The following is a 15,805-nucleotide window of genomic DNA, read 5'->3' on the forward strand; positions in this document are numbered from 1 at the left end:
CCCGTCTCCCACCCAGGCAGGTCCAGCTCCCCAGCCCTGGGCCTGCGAGCTCCGGTCTGTGGTGGCGGCTGGACTGGGGGGAAGGTGAGGCGGGAGGTCTGCTCTCCTGCTGGCCACTGCCCGTGCTGGAGGTGACTGGGCAGGCAGCCCCGACTCACGCTTCTTCTCAGAGGCTGCAACTGGACGCTGCCTCTGAGGAGAGCTCAGGGTGGGGTAGACTCCACGGCCCTGGACAAGCTGGCATCAGGGCTGTGCCAACCAGCCGGGAGGCAACGCGCGTTAGGCCCCTCTGGTCCAGGCACTATGGAGGGCAGGGCCAAACCACTGCCATTGCCCCGAGTGTTCCTGATCGAGGCCCTCCCTTCTCCCTCGAGCCTGGCCTCCTCCCTGCACCGCCCCCCCCGCCCCTGCCTGCTGCTGTCCCGACCAGGCCAGTCCGTGCACAGAGACAGGCCTCACTTCCTCTCTCCTCTGGCCTCCAGCTGGGGTCCATGTTCCCTCAGTGGTCAAGGCCAATGGGACGCAGGCTTTCCTGGGAGGTGCCTGGAGCCTCCCGGCTGTAACTCTGAAATGCGGCCTCATGTCAAGTATAGAAAACAAGGGACCCAGAGCCATTCCCACGGGAAGAGGACCCTCCTGGCCTCGCCCTGCCTGACAGCTGGCTGCTGTAGGAATGCTCAGAGCAAGCAGCTCTCCTTCAGGGTTAGCCAGTGTAACGTGAGGGTGGAGGAGGGCGTGGTCTCCCATCCGAGGTTCCCAAAGCTCCGGGTTTCACGCACCCTCCCCCACCCGCCCTCGCTCCTCTTCCCCTCCAGCTCTGCTTCCTAAGTATGAAAACTGTAAATCTGTTTTATTTATTTCAATCAATCCTTGGCAGTCCGCCCTTCAGGGCAGAGGCAGCCATGGTAACTCTGCCAACTCACGCCTTAAAAATTCATCGTGTTTAATGCAGTCGATGTGTCTGATGCACTTAAAAGTTTTGGGGTAGGGTGGTGGGAGTGGGAGGAGGAGGCACGAGGACTTGTTTTTCTGGGTCTTGCTGGGAGCTGGAGGAGAGGCGCTGGAGGGCGGGGCACCGCGGGGTGGGGAGGAGGCGGAGGAAGACGAAGAAAGGGGTCTTTGGCCACTTAGCTCTCTCTCCCTCTGTTGAAGACGGAGCGGCCAGACACTGGTCAGCCATAGACACTTGGGCTGGGCTCGCCCGGAGACCTCCGAGGAAGGCCTCCCTTGGGCAGGAGTGGCCAAGAAAACCAAAGGGTCTCCTGCAGGCAGCGGGCTGAGGCCCTAAGCCAGGCTGGCCCTTCTCTCCCGGTTTGGGGTTTGCTCGAGGGACCAAGGTGAGAGCGGGCAGAGCCAGGAGAGGTGACCACTTCCTCCGCCACCAGGGGATCAGGTGGGCCTTCCTGCCACAGGAGGGGCCCCGCCTGCTCCCAGGACAGGAGCCATCTCCTGTGCACGGCCGGGATGACCTAGCGGGGCTCATTTTCCAAGTGCTGCTATCAGCCTGGCTGAGGCTATCCCCCGCCCATTCACAGGCACTGCTCTAGCCCCTCACGGTCCTCCACCCTCCTGAGCCCCATCTCCTGACCCAGGCTCCCCACGGCAGGAAGTATGGGAAACCCCATCGGCCTGGCCCAGGGCTGGGCCCCTGTGAGCGGCAGGGAGGCGGATGCTTGTGGAACAGAAAGCTAATCGCAGGAGAGGCAAGGTGGCCCGGATGACTTTAGTGGTGGGATTCAGGGGTCTGGGGAGCGGGCGGCTCCGCGCCCCGGGATTTCTGCCCAGTGTCTGGTTCTCGGCAAAGCACTTGCCATTTGCAAGGAGGGGCCTCAGCAGGGGTCTGATTTACAGACGTGGTCCAGCTGTGTGTCCCACCGGAGGCTGCACCTTCTAGCCCACACAGAACCCCCCGAGTATGGCTGGAAGGAGCGCAGATGGCAGAGGCTGTGGGACACCAGGAGACAGGCAGGGAAGACCCGGGCACTCGGCTGAGGGGTGCTGGGCCCTGGAGGAAAAGGCAGTAGTGGAAGGACCAGGCGGGGTGAAGACAGCGGGGGAGGCGGTGTGAGCGGGGTTGCAAACCCTTGGTAGGAAGGCCCACAGCTTCTGAGTGTGTCATCTGTTGAACACCCAGAGCAAATGAAGACAGAAGGACCGGCCACTACAGGAAATCCCATTGTCTTCATGACAGTCCACTCTAAGAAAGGCCAGCACGTGCCAAGCCCTGAGAGCGGCCGGCTCCTGCCTTCTCCGGTCACAGGGATTTCCTTCCAGCTGTGTCACGGCCTCTTGCCCAACAATGGCACACAGAACAGACACTCGCGAGCACTTCTACACGAGGCACGTCGCATCCCTACAATACGCTTACACGGACAGGTCCCCTTTTAACGGAGAATGAGAGTGAGGCAACTCAGGGCCATGCCAAGGTCCCGGCCGGCCCTGTCCTGGCACCAATCTCTCAGCTGCTGCCTCACCAAGCACCCGGCTCGCAGGTGCCAGGGCCCACGGCACAGGGGCTGGGGCATGCTGTTTCTGGAAGGCAGGTGATTTTGGGGCACTGTGGCTAGATATCACTGGGCCTTCTGATGGACTGGAACCCAAGTTCTTCCAGAACCTTCTTGTGGCTCCAAGGCAGCTTATCTGCAAACCAGCTCCTTCTCCCTCATCCTCTCCCTGGAGCTACCTCTGTGGGTGGCAGGCACTGACCACACCTGGCCGGCACACAGCTGGCCTGTGCCCACACTTAGCTCTGCCCTGCTGGGGTGCTGTTCTTTTGCCAAGGGGTCGGGTGGGAGGCAGAGTCTGGGAACTGCGTCCACAGCTCTGCAGCCAGAACACAGACCCGGGGGTTGGGAACAGGACATCTATGGGGTGACTAGCAGCAGGTTCCCAGAAACCTCTGCCAGGAGACGCCGCTCCGAAGTGTGGGTCCTGGGGCAGGGTAGGTGGAGGGGAGTGATTTCAGTTCCATGGCTCGGAACCCAGGCCTGTACTGCCAGGGACACAGCATCTCTGAGCCCCGATGTCTGCTGTCCTCTAGACTGACTGTTAAAGAGAGAAGCACAAATGGAACCTTTGTCCCCTTTGGACCCTCTGTGCTCCCGCCTTCCAAGAAGGATTTGCTCCGAAGGCTGTATCGTCTCCCCACTGGTGGCCCTGCCCGTGAAGAGGCCGCAAACACACAATCCACGTGGCAAACTGCTTCCTGGCCCCACACCTGCCTGCCCAGCCACGCCCCTGCCGCTGCCAACTCAAGCCAGGCATACGAGGTTCATGAGATTGTGTGCTCATGGGACTGAAGCCACGGACGGGTCCAAGGCCACACAGCAGGGTCACAGGCCCTGACTTGGTCTGTTCAAAGGAAAGGAAAAGAGATAAATTCTCAGGCCAGACCCGTGCCTGCCCAGGACTCCTTATCGCCGCTCTCACCTTATCGCCAGCGGGAGTGGGCCTGGGTTTGTCTCCCTAGCCCTGGGGGAGGAGGAGGCCCCAGCCTGTGGCTTATGCTGCCCCTGCCATTCTGGCTACATTTTTGGCTTCCACAGAAGAGAAGAGTCTCTGATTAGGGAGCTAGATCGTGCTTTTCTGGCCTTCACATCTTTAGTGTGGGGGTTTCATAGAACCTTGCGCACGGAGACTTTCTGTAGCTCTTTACAAGTGCCCACTTAAAGGGCACTGAGATAAACATCAGGAAACAACGGAAGAGAAACAATAACACGGCTGCTGGTAACAAAGAGCAAACACCAGGGCGGCCTCACTGCTGGGTCTCTGGGAAAGGGTGGGAAGATCAGGGAGAAAGGGCTGGGAGGTGGAGGGGCCACAGCAGGAGAGGGACACAGACAGCGTGGAGGGGACTCCTTCCTTCTCCCAGGCCACATGGAAGGGGTTCCTGTTACTCGTACCCCCTCCACCCCCTCCAGGAGGCTGGAAAAGCCCTCTCGCGATCAGTCGTTTGCGGGGAATTTTAAGATGCGTGAAATGGGCTTTCAACCGCATGTTCCTTTCCAGCCCAGGCAATCTTCGCCGGATTAAATGACGAGAATGAGGACGGGCCCGTGGAAGTCCCGCTGGGGAAAGGGTCTGAGGTGTCTGAGGAGTCCCGGTCCCGTTATAGATGAGCGCACCCCCGCCCCGAGAGCTGTGCCAGGAGAGGGGCCTGCTGGGGACCAGCCATCCTGCCTGTCCCCCAGCATCACGTGGTCACTGCCCACCCAGCAGAGACCAGGCCACCACACAGAGGTGGGCGATGGATGCGGCGGCCTTGACAAGGATCGGCGACCTTGAGCCACTCCACTTTGACCCAAACGTGTCAGGGTCCGGAGGGAGGGGCGTGTGTGGAAAGACGCAAGGGAGTGAAAACCAGGCCAGAACAGTTCTGGGTCTAGAATCCTGGAAAACCCACAACCACCACCAAAGCCAAACGGAGTTGTATATTTATAAACGCAAAGACAAAGTTTGGGAAGGAAGGAAATACACGAAACTGAGAACAGGTTACTTTTTAGGAGGAAGTGGTGGTCCAGGGTCTTTTACATCTTAGGCAACATTCTCCTGCGTCGTTTTTTAAAAAAATCTTACATGGTTTAAGTTTTTTCAAAACAATAAATATGTTTTTTTAAAAAAATGTAGAATCCTCTACATTGTGGGATGCTCTTGGACTCCCTCTGGAGCTCTCAGGGCGGGGAGCAGGGACCCTGCAGGGCTCAGAGGTGGCGCCTCCCCGGAGGGTGGCAGAGCCTCCCTCTCCCTCTCCCTCTGGGGGTGGGGGCTGCTGCCGATTTGCAGATTTCACAATGGAAACTTGCATTTTACAAATGAGAGGATCAACAGCCGGGAAATTGTATTTTTAGCTACCGTGGCTCTTTGCTTCAAAGGCGTGGGTTTCTTCTGAAACCAGGCAAACCTCCTACCAAGTCTGCCGTTTGCACGGAGCGATTAGCATAGCACGAGCAGGAGGGGAGGCCTGGCTCCACTCCCTGCGCAGGGAGGCGGGAGAGGAGTCTCTCAGCGAAGGGCCTGGGCGCGGGGGGTGCGCTGGGGCCACACGGGGTGAGAGCTGAGTCTACAGGCCATCAAAGCAGTGCACAGCCGCCACCCTCGAAGCTGCTATTTAAGCCACTTTGCCTCCTGAACCACCTTCTCCCCACGTGCAGGACAGAGGGTCCTGGGGCTGCCCTTCTGAGGGGACGGGCAGAGCCATGGCCAGGCTGCGGGAGAGGGTGGGCTCGGGAGGCAGCGGGCAGGGACTGGCACAGCAGGACTCGGATGATGAAGTCTCAGGGAGGCAGCGTCCTCCGGGTGAGGCTGGAGCAGAGGCGGCACAACTGTGGCGCGAGGACGCTACGGCTGGGTGCGCCCTCCGTCCTCCCCTGCCCCTCGGGCACTCATGCCTGTCTGGGTCTTCCTTTTTGGCCTCTCCTCTCAGGGCCCGGCTCCCCGCTCTCCCTGCCACTGCACTTGGCCTGTGGGCATGTATCTTTTTTTTTAAAAAAAAATATCTTTATTGATTTCATTCAAAGAGGAAGGGAGAAGGAAGATAGAGAAACATCAATGATGAGAGAGAATCATTGATCGGCTGCCTCCTGCAATGATGAGAGAGAATCACTGATTGGCTGCCTCCTGCACACCCCCCACTGGGGATAAAGCCTGAAACCCAGGCATGTGCCCTTGGCTGGAATCGAACCCGGGACCCCTCAGTCCGCAGGCCGACGCTGTATCCACTGAGCCAAACCAGCTAGGGATATATCTTTGATGCAGTCTCTTCTCTCCTAGAAACCCTTTAGCTGGCCTGGGAAGACCTAACATGTGAAAAGAAGCTTGAACTTTTCTCCAAACACCACAGAAATGAAATGAAAGCGGCACCCTTCCAAGAGCTGTAATTGCAGATACTCCTCTCGGGAGCTGGGCTGGAGACAGATCTCAGCGGGCAGCTGCTCTATCACACCAGGCCCCGAGCCCCAGCCTGGGGGGAGCGTGACCTTGGGCTGCGGGGGTGGGGCTGGGAGAGAAAGTGGAGGGGTTGCTATTTCAGGCCTGGCTGGCAGGAGCAGGAGCAGGAGCAGAGGGACAGGAGGGGCGGAGAGAGAAGCAGCAGCCTCGGCTCCGGCCCCTCCCTCAGGGTCCCTCAGGCAGTAGGATCACACGTCTTCCTGTGGAGGGTCAGGGGACCGGGAAATCCTCACAGATGGGGTGCACAGCTGAAGATCTGAGAAACCAATTACCCTGCTACTGGGGGGCCGGGAGACGCTGGAGGAACTGGACTGGGGGCGGCCACTCAGGCTTCAAGTGCAGGAAGGAAGTGAGGTAACTCCAGGAACTGCCAACTGTCGGCCAGGGGAGGACAGGGGCGGGGGCGGGGAGGGTCTCCTCCAGGAAAGGGGCTGAGGTCTGTCAGGAGGGAGGGGCTCAGCACACAGGAGGAAGGAAAGGCTGAGTCCCGGAGCAATGGACTGATAGGGCGGCGTCAGCTGAATTCAGGGCACCTGGAGTGAACTGGCTAAACGCAGGTCCCCTAAAAAGCCAAGCGAGTCAGGACGGGGATGTCTGGGCTGGAGGAGGTTTTAAACTTAGTCCAGGTTATCTGCTCACACCGATGGTTCCAGCAGCACTGCAACTTCTGGGACGACGTGGCAGCCAGACCCCTGCCCAGCAGGCTTCCCCAGCCACTCCTTCACCAGCCTCTGGTGTTGTAGGCTAAGAGCAGGGAGGAGCCGAAGGCACGGCAAATGAGCGAGACCCCCACACCCCACCCTGGGCCCCCTTCCCTCCTGTCCCCAGAAGTGCCGGGAGGACGGCAGCATTGAACTCGCCCTCCCACCCCCCTCGGGTGAGGCCTCACACAGACGCCCAGGTTCCTCTTGGCCGGGAGGTGGGAGCTCAGTGCCAAGGTGGCCCATGCGAGCAGTTCCTCCCGACTGAGTGGCCGCAGCAGGTGGAGTTGGTTTTTGAACCTGTTCAGGCGCGTTAGTGGGTCACTGGGCTCCTCAGGGCTGCTTGCGAGGCGGCCAGGGACCTGGCCCCAGTGCCCTGGGTGCTGGCCTGGCCTATGGGCTTCTGAGCAGACTGCGCAGGAGTCAGAACACCTGTTCTCCCCTCCCCACCCCACCCCAGCTAGTTCCTACTCATCTTTCATGGCGCGGCTTGAACAGCCTCTTCCCAGAGCTTTCCTGGGCCCTCCCCCATCCCATCTGCTCCCCAGAGGAGCATCACGCTTCCATGGCCCTGCCGTGTGACTCTCCCTGGGAGGGCAGGGACTAGCTCTGCCCACTGCGGTGTCCCTGCCGGTGGGCACAGGGCAGGTCTGCTCAATGACAAATGGCACTTCCTGGCCCTCCCCAGGCCAGCACAGCAGCCGCCCCTTCCTCTTAGCCACCCTCACAGGGTGGGGGCCGAGCCCTTGCTCCCGGCTGCTCCTTCTGGGAGACACGGACTCTTTGGCCTGACAGCTGTGGCCTCATTTCCAGGGCTATAGCCAGGCTCCTTATTTTTACCCACTGGCATTTTTCATCCCTATGCCTGGAGGGTGGAGAGGGGGCTGGGGGGAGGGGTGTGGACAAATGGAGATGAGCACCGTGGGCTGGAGGAGCTAGGCGGCTGGAGGAGCTAGGCGGCCGGAAGGGAATGTGCCAAGAGGGAGGGGATGGGGTGAGGAGGGCCAAATTAGTAAAAAATACTAATTTAGAGAGGAAGAAAACACCCCAACCCCACCCCCTTGATTTGCCTCAGTAAGCATTTCAGCAAGGTCACAAATGCACTGGCTCTATAGATTTTTCTGGCTCCGAACCACATTTCGGGCAGCCTTTAAAAGCCAATTCTTGGCGTGGCTTCGGCTGAGCCCGAGGAGAGGGAAACTAGGGCACGTCTCTGCTCCGAGAAACACGGGATCTGGGTCACCGCTGAGGCCGTGGGCACCCGCCTTCCCCACGCTGAGCCTGAGCCCCCCTCCCCCCCGCCCCCCATTTCCTCCAGAGCACAAATCACAACACTGGGCGCACATTTCTTCTCACTGGTCACCTGTCTGCCTGTCACTAGATTACCACCTTGTAAAGGCAGGCACCGGCTTTGGGTCCGTGCGTGCCCAGGGCCGCCTGCTCCAGGAAGAGTCACAGGAGGACCCTGCGGGACCGACTCTGCCCTCTGGAATGCTCCGTCACACCTGAGTGCTGCCTGCCACCGCGCCCGGGTCTGCCTCGCACACAGTCCGCGCGTGGTGAGCAGTTCCTGAGAAATCAGAGCCCCGGTGTCCTCCTTGTGGGACAGAACCCAGCTGACTCGTAAGGTCCCTTCTGGCCCCTTGGAATGGAGCCTAAAATGCAGACCGAGACTCTCCTGGTCTCCAAGCACTGCCCGGCTCTGAGCAGCCGTGTCTCACCCCAGCTCCACACCTGACCACACAGCAGACAACGCTAGTCTGGCATCTGGCAAGGTGCCATGCTGCCATGTTCCCGTCAGGAAGGGATGCCTCCATGCCCCACCCTCATGGCGGTCTCTGGGAAGGTCTAGGCTCCCTCACATAGCCCCCTGCCCCTGCCTTCACGGAGGGATGAGGATGTGGCTGCTGGAGAGTGGTGGGGTGTCACTCCTGCCGCCGCCAGTGGGCCCTTGAACCGAGACCGTTACGTGGACACTGGCTCGGTCTTCCTCCCCAGCGTTCACGGCCTGGATTCTGGCTGCAGGGCCGTGTTTCCCCGTGAACAACTGCTCCTCCTGCTGTACCTGAGGGCGGGCACAGGACCGTCCTGGGCCACCAGGCACGGCGCGCTCTGGCCACAGGGACGGGCCCACTGGACCCCCGCTGGGTCTGCTGCTGGGGCTGGGTGCTGAGTGACAGGAGTGGACATGAGCTGCTGGAGTCCCTCCTGCCACCGGGTGGGTGGACGGCCTGCCCAGGATGGGTTGGCAGAGGAGGAAGAGCCAGCTGTGGAGGTGAGGGGGGAGACCGAGTCCTGAGGGCGCTCGCTGCACACGTTTAGTTTTTAATGAGCCGTCCTGTCCCTGATGGAACACCGCCTTTATTTTTTTTCAACATAAGGGTGAGAAATGTTTTTTGGTCACATGCCATCAGGAGTCCTGACTGGGCAGCTCTGAGCAGGGCTGGGGGAGGGGCAGAGGAAGGGAAGACACCTGGGGTCAAGTCTCAGCTTGCTCAGCGGCTCCCTGTCTTACCAATCTCGAGAAAACAAGAGAAGGTACAGTCAGGCCCAACATCTGCTTCTCAGGAGCCGAGCCTGAGGCCGCCTCAGAGGGAGCGAGGGCTGGAAAGGGGAGGAGGGGGCCAGGCCACCCTGCCCCCGGGCCTCCCCTCTCTGGACACTGGGGAGAGGGTGGGTGCTACTCATCACGATGCCATCACAGCTGCTGCGGGTGCTCATGCAGTGACCAGGCCCAGGCCCTTCCAAGCACGTTTGCTAGTCATTTAACCTCCCAAGGACGAGCAGAGATTGTGACGATCATGCAAGGGAACTGCTCAGGACGGCAGCCGCAGGGCGGGCCCCCCGGCCCACTGCTCAGCATCTCTTCCCCTTTCTCCCGAGACGAGATGCGGCCCCTTTGCTCAGAGAGCTGTTGCTCCCCACCCCTCGCGGGCGTCCCTTGGGGCTGCTGCGGCTCCGTGTGAGCCAATCAGAGCCTCACCTGCAGAGACGCGATGGCCATGTGACGCGGTGGCCATGCCTCTGCCACTTGAAGAAACTAAAACAACAAGGCTGACCTCAAACCAGGGTCAAGAAGAGAGACGGCGCCACGGAGAAACCCCCAGGTCCTGGGTCTTGCTGCCCTGGGCCTTGGTTTGGCTGCACAGGCCAGTGAAGGCCCCTTGTTCATTTTGGCGACTTTGACTTGGGTTCCTGCCTCCTGCCACACAGAGTGCTGGCCAACACAGATGACTGGTTCCCGGCGCCCGCGCCCCTGGGACTCAGCCGCGGGGGTGGAGGGGAGCTAGGAGTCTTTGTTCTGACCAAGCATAAGCAGCCTGTGCTAGGTGACCTCCCAGACCCTGTCCAGAGCTGAGAGTAACGATGCTGGGTTTAGGTGGATTAGACTCAGTGTCAGCTCACTGGGAGGCTTAACAAATACCAACCAGAATCAGGCAGGTTTATGGTTAGCTCTCATGAGCTCCTTCTAATCCCCTGGAAAAGCACCACAAAACAAAAAGTGCTAGCTGTACGGAAAAACTGGTCACCTGGGCTCCGTTAAAAATAAAGAACTCCTAGTCATCAAAACACACCATGTAGGGAGCACTCAGGAGTAGAAGATAATTACAGTATATGCATCTGAGAGAGACGCCAAGCCCAAATACAGAAAGAACCTCCACAAATCAGTGAGAAAAACAATGAAAGCCCAGTGGGAAATGACCTGAACAGGCTTATCACAGAAGCGGATCTCCCAACGGTCAACCAGCAACGAGAAGTTCTCCAGCTTCCTTGGTCTTCGGGGGAATACAAATTTAAACCACCAGGTGATACCAGCACCTGACGGAATGGCCCAAACGAAAGCCCGATGACACGAGGGTGGGTGAGGACGTGAGCACCTGGACGCACACACTCCGGTGGGAGTGGGAATCGGTGCAGCAACTAAAGCTAAACGTGTGTGTGGGCCTGACCCAGCGATTCCGAGATCTACGTCCACGGGACACATATGCATGTGTTCACCAAAGACATTCACAACAGTGCCGAACTGAAAACCCGAATGCCCATGGATAGCAGAATGGGTAAATGAACCACGGTGTTTCCATAAGCGGGGTACTCTGCAGAAATGTGAGCTACTGTTACATGTGACACACATGAATCTCACAAACATAAGGTGGGTCAAAAGAAGCCAGACTTTGTAAGGGGGTACAAACCGTATGATTCCGTTTATGTAAAGTTCAAAGCCAGGTAAAATGAACCTAGCAGTCAGGGCAGTGGTTCTTTTGGGGAGGAGGGCAGGGCAGTAACTGGAGGAGACATGGAAGGGACCCTCTGGATGCTCCACTTCTTTTGTTGTTGTTGCTGTTAATCCTCACCCAAGGGTATTTTTTCCCATTGATTTTTAGAGAGAGAGTGGAAGGGAGGTAGGAAGGTGGAGAGGGAGAGGGAGAGGGAGAGGAACATCAATGTGAGAGAGACATCGACCGGTTGCCTCCTGCACATGCCCTAATCGGGCTGGGGATCGAATCCGTAGCCCAGGTACATGCTCTTGACTGGGAATAGGACCAGCGACCGTTTGGTGCGCTGGCCCATGCTCTAAGCACTGAGCAACTTCTTTATCTGAGTGCTCCTTACATGGGTGCAGCCAATTAGCAAAAACTGAGCAGCCACTAAACGGCTACCGAGCTGCAGTGCACGGTGCTGACCGATTTATACGCCTGTCAATAGTGTGCTCGTCAGTGAAAACTCACATGAACAAAGCATCACAGGCTCTGAGGCAGGGAGGGAAGCAGGCTGCCACCTTGCCTTGATCAGGAAAAGGAAAGACAGATCTGGGCACGGAAGCAAAACGTGTTCCGTGTTAAGAAAGAGAGGGCTTTACCAGAGAACAGAGAACAAGCCGGAACGCCTGGGGACACAGCACAGCTCCTGAGCCTGTTCTCTGAAGCAACACGAAGGGCTGGGGGTCCCGTCTGCTGTCTGCTGTCTGCCGACAGTTCTCCCTGCACGGGAAGGGCCAGATACGCAGGCGGCAAGGCGGGGCGGAGCCGCGGGCCCATCCAGGGCCACTGGTTTACCTACGACGAGGCTGAGGGCGTAATGGAGACAGGATCAGGCTACAGAAGACGCTCTCTGGGGGAGCAACAAGGAGGCTCAGAGGGCCCGAGCTCGGGGAAAATGGCCGTGTGTGACGGCTGCAGCTGGGACACGAGACCGCAGCACATGCTGGGGGCGGGGCATGGGGCGCCCTTCCTGAAGAAGCGGAGAAAGAGATGTAAAGCTTAGGGCTTAGGAAAGGTGGGAGGTGAGGCTCAAGGGCACAGGACGCCCGGTGGAGGACCAGGGGAAACGAGAGACTGGCGTGCCCTTGAAGTCCCTCTCAGCTCAGCTTCAGAGATGGCCAACATGGGTTGCTGTGAGCGACTGATAAACCAGAGGGAGAAACAAATAATCTGGGGGGAAGGAGGGGGTGAGACATGTCCTCTTGAGCAAGAGTCAAATTGGAGATTTAGACCAAGAAAGGCATTCACTGTCCAAGTGCCAGGCAGTTCCAAGGAGACTGAGTCATCTAATTTCAGACCGGAAGTAGGCCAGGCTAATGGACCACAGGAGCCTGGAGGGCTGGGGGCCTAGAAAGAAGGCGGGAAGGACACAGATTTACTCAGCCTTTCCCTTCTGCCTGAGAGGTGGCAGCCAGCAGGATGAGCCCTGGAGGAGGAGGAGGAGGGGAAGGAGGAGGAGGAGGAGGAGGAGGTCGTCACACCAGCACGGTGTGTGGGGGTTTCCTGCGGTGAACGATGCTGGGTGAAAGGGAGATGCCATGAGAGAGCCCAGCTTCTTCCCGATGAGGGCTGAGGAAAGCAAAGTCCAGACTGGAAATTGGGTGGTTTTCCCAAATGGTTTCCACCACCACTGTCTGGAAGAGGAGCAGGATCCCGGCTCTGGGTCTCTGGCTGGTGAAGGGGCACCCCTGAGCGTGAGGGAGTGGGTGTAGATGCTCTGGCACCGCAGGGGAATTAACAGAGCTCTCCTGGAGCTGAAGCTGCAAAGCTCTAAAGCAGTGGTTCTCAACCTTCTGGCCCTTTAAATCCAGTTCCTCATGTTGTGACCCAACCATGAAATTATTTTCGTTGCTACTTCATAACTGTAATGTTGCTACTGTTATGAATCGTAATGTAAATATCTGATATGCAGGATGGTCTTAGGCGACCCCTGTGAAAGGGTCGTTCGACCGCCAAAGGGGTCGCGACCCACAGGTTGAGAACCACTGCAGAAAGTCCCATCACTCCCTTCAGAGCCCGATGTCCAGTGGTGCAGGGTGCCCCAGGCCAGGGTCCTCCCAGGCGCAACCATTTGCTGAGCCGAGAACTCTCCTGTGTGGAGGGGCAGCGGGGCTGGGCGCCCTTCACAAACTGCACGTGACAGGCCCGAGTGGGTTTTCTGAAGGCAGAGCGTGCATGCGTGTGTGCATGCATGTGTGTGCATGTGTATGTGTGATCTTTGGGGCCACCTGCTAAAAGAACCCCCATATGGGAGAACACAGGGCCCTCAGGCCGCCCGAGGACACTAAGCTGAGGTGTCCAGGATGAGAGCACCTGCAGTGAGTGAACAGGACACACTCTGTAACTGCTGCTCCGGAGGAGTTGAAAGCACGTTGAAAACTAAGGATGCCCTGTGCCTGTCCTGGCTCAGATGCAGCCCCACCCCACAGGCAGGAGGTGGAAATGACTTCTAGGGGCTGATTCCAATCCTACCACCTGTGACGATGCGACAGTACAATACTCATCAGCCGCTGCTCAGTAACCAAGCTAACTTACCAAGGTCAACGCTGTTTGATTCCTGGCATCCTTAGGTAAAGTATAGACAAATCCAGAGGACTGCAGAGTCTACCCAGAAACTTGACCCCTCAAACTTCAGAAAGAAATTAATTACCAAGTCCTTAGCCCCTGGCAACAGTTCCTGACAATCACGCCCCAGGCCCTGCGGCTGCCTCGACTGCCTGAGCCATGGGCTGGGGAGCTGATGCCTTTCGTTGTTGTTAACCCTCACCTGAGGATATTTTTCCTGGCTGCCTCGGCTGCCTGAGCCAAGGGCTGGGAGCTGATGCTTTTTGTTGTTGTTAATCCTCACCTGAGGATATTTTTCCATTGACTTTCAGAGAGAGTGCAAGGGAGGGGGAGAGACAGAGAAGAGAGACACATCGATTGGTTGTCTCCCGCACGCACCCCGACCAGGGCTGGGATGGAGCCTGCAACTGAGGTACGTGTCCTTGACTGGAATTGAACGGTCGGCCCTTCAATCCGAGGGACCAATGCTCAACCTCTGAGCCAAACCGGCTAAGACGAGCTGATGTCTTTTAATCCAAGGGCCCAGCAGGTCCCGGCACCCATGTGATGAGGAGTCCAAAAGGCATGCCTGGGCACAGGTTGAGAACCATCACAGAAAGTCCCATCACCCCCTTCAGGGCCCAAGAGATGTCCAGTGGTGCAGGGTGCCCCAAGCCAGGGTCCTCCCAGGGGCAACCATTTGCTGAGCCGAGAACTCTCCTGTGTTGGTGGGCAAGGAATGGTTCCTGAGTCCTCACCCCACCAGGAGCTTCAGGATACTGGGGCGAAGGACTGGCTCCGAGGGAGGAGGGCTGCTTGGGTCACATGCCTCCCCTAGCCAAGTTCACCCGTGACCTCTAACCTCCCACAAGCCCAGCTCGGAGCGAGTGGGCTCTTTGCCTCCTTTCACCTCCCCCATCACAGGGATCCAGGAGGACCACTGAAACGTGGGGACACTTCCCTCTAAAGCTCCCAGACTCCCAGAGCACAGTGTGCAGGGCTCCCTCTGGCTAGACTCCCCCCACCCTTTAACCCTAATTAATCCCAGCCTGGCCTAGCAAGGCTCAACACACGCTTCCATCCCAAAGGAAACGTCGCTTCCACAGAGAGGGCCAGTTGCAGGACAGTGGCTCCACAGGGACAGTGTGGGGGCTGCTTGGAGGAGGCAGAGCAAAGTCACGGGCTTGTCCCTAGCCCTCCCTGTCACCCCTGGGTCACAGGCATGACATGCTGGGAAGCTGGCACTTCGCCATGGGTTAGGGACAGTGGAAATAGAGGGGGGAGGGCTCCCTGAATTTTGCCCTTCACAAGGACATCTTTCTATTTTTGAGGCAAGTCTCTTTCTCTGGCGTGTCCGATCGTGCCTGCCATTCATTCCCTCAGCGCTGTCCCAGGTCAGAGCCAAGAGCTGGTTGTACAAGGCAGCTTCTGCACCTGAGCCGGTTTGGCTCAGTGGATAGAGTGTCGGCCTATGGACTAAAGGGTCCTGGGTTCGACTCGAGTCAAGGGCACATACCTCAGTTGCAGGCTCCTACCTGGCCTGGGCCCTGGTCACGGCTCGTGCAGGAGGCAACCAATCGATGTGTTTCACATCATTATTTCTGTCTTTCCCTCTTTCTTCCACTCTCTCTAGAAATCAATGGAAAACTATCCTTCGGCGAGGATTACAAAAACCTCACACCTAACAAAGTAGCTTTTGCCACACACTCCCTTCGATGTCCTGCATCTCAACAAAAGCACCCCAGCCCTGGCCCCGGGGAGGGGGACGACTGTAGAGAAATGACTTCTAGGGGCTGATTCCAAACTTACCACCTGTCACGATGCGACAGTACAATACTCATCAGCTACTGCTAAGTAACCAAGCTAACTTACCAAGGTCAAAGCTGTTCGATTCCTGGCATCCTTAGGTAAAGTACAGACCAGGGGTGGGCAAACTTTTTGACTCCAGGGCCACAATGGGTTCTTAAACTGGACCGGAGGGCCGGAACAAAAGCATGGATGGAGTGTTTGTGTGAACTAATATAAATTCAAAGTAAACATCATTACATAAAAGGGTACGGTCTTTTTTTCAATAGTTTTATTCATTTCAAACGGGCCGGATCTGGCCCGCAGGCCGTAGTTGGCCCACGGCTGGACTATGCACTCCTCATGTCCCCAGCAGATGCGGTGGAAGTCTGCCTACCGCACCTTCAACTCAGGGAGTCAGATAACCAAATGGTGGAACACTATAAATAAAAAAATTTCAAAACCCAAAACTTACACCCATGTTGTAATTACAGTCAACAGAAATCTGGTGGCAACTAGGATAATGAATAATCAAGATGAATGATGTCTGTCAGGTCAGCAAAACCAGTC

The 15,805-nt window shown here is 57.8% G+C and overlaps 1 protein-coding gene across 1 annotated transcript in view; it reads right to left on the reverse strand.

Moving 5' to 3' along the window:
- Window positions 1-8,529: 8,529 nt before the first annotated feature.
- Window positions 8,530-15,805, reverse strand: part of LOC102772352 (protein VAC14 homolog) — a 73,298-nt gene continuing 66,022 nt past the window's right edge. The window contains exon 15 of the mRNA XM_015558787.1: window positions 8,530-8,712. Within this exon, the coding sequence (XP_015414273.1) occupies window positions 8,530-8,712 (183 nt within the window). The remainder of the gene's footprint in view (window positions 8,713-15,805) is intronic.

This window comes from Myotis davidii, unplaced genomic scaffold (assembly GCF_000327345.1).
Source record: "Myotis davidii unplaced genomic scaffold, ASM32734v1 scaffold453, whole genome shotgun sequence".
Classification (NCBI taxonomy): Eukaryota; Metazoa; Chordata; class Mammalia; order Chiroptera; family Vespertilionidae; genus Myotis; species Myotis davidii.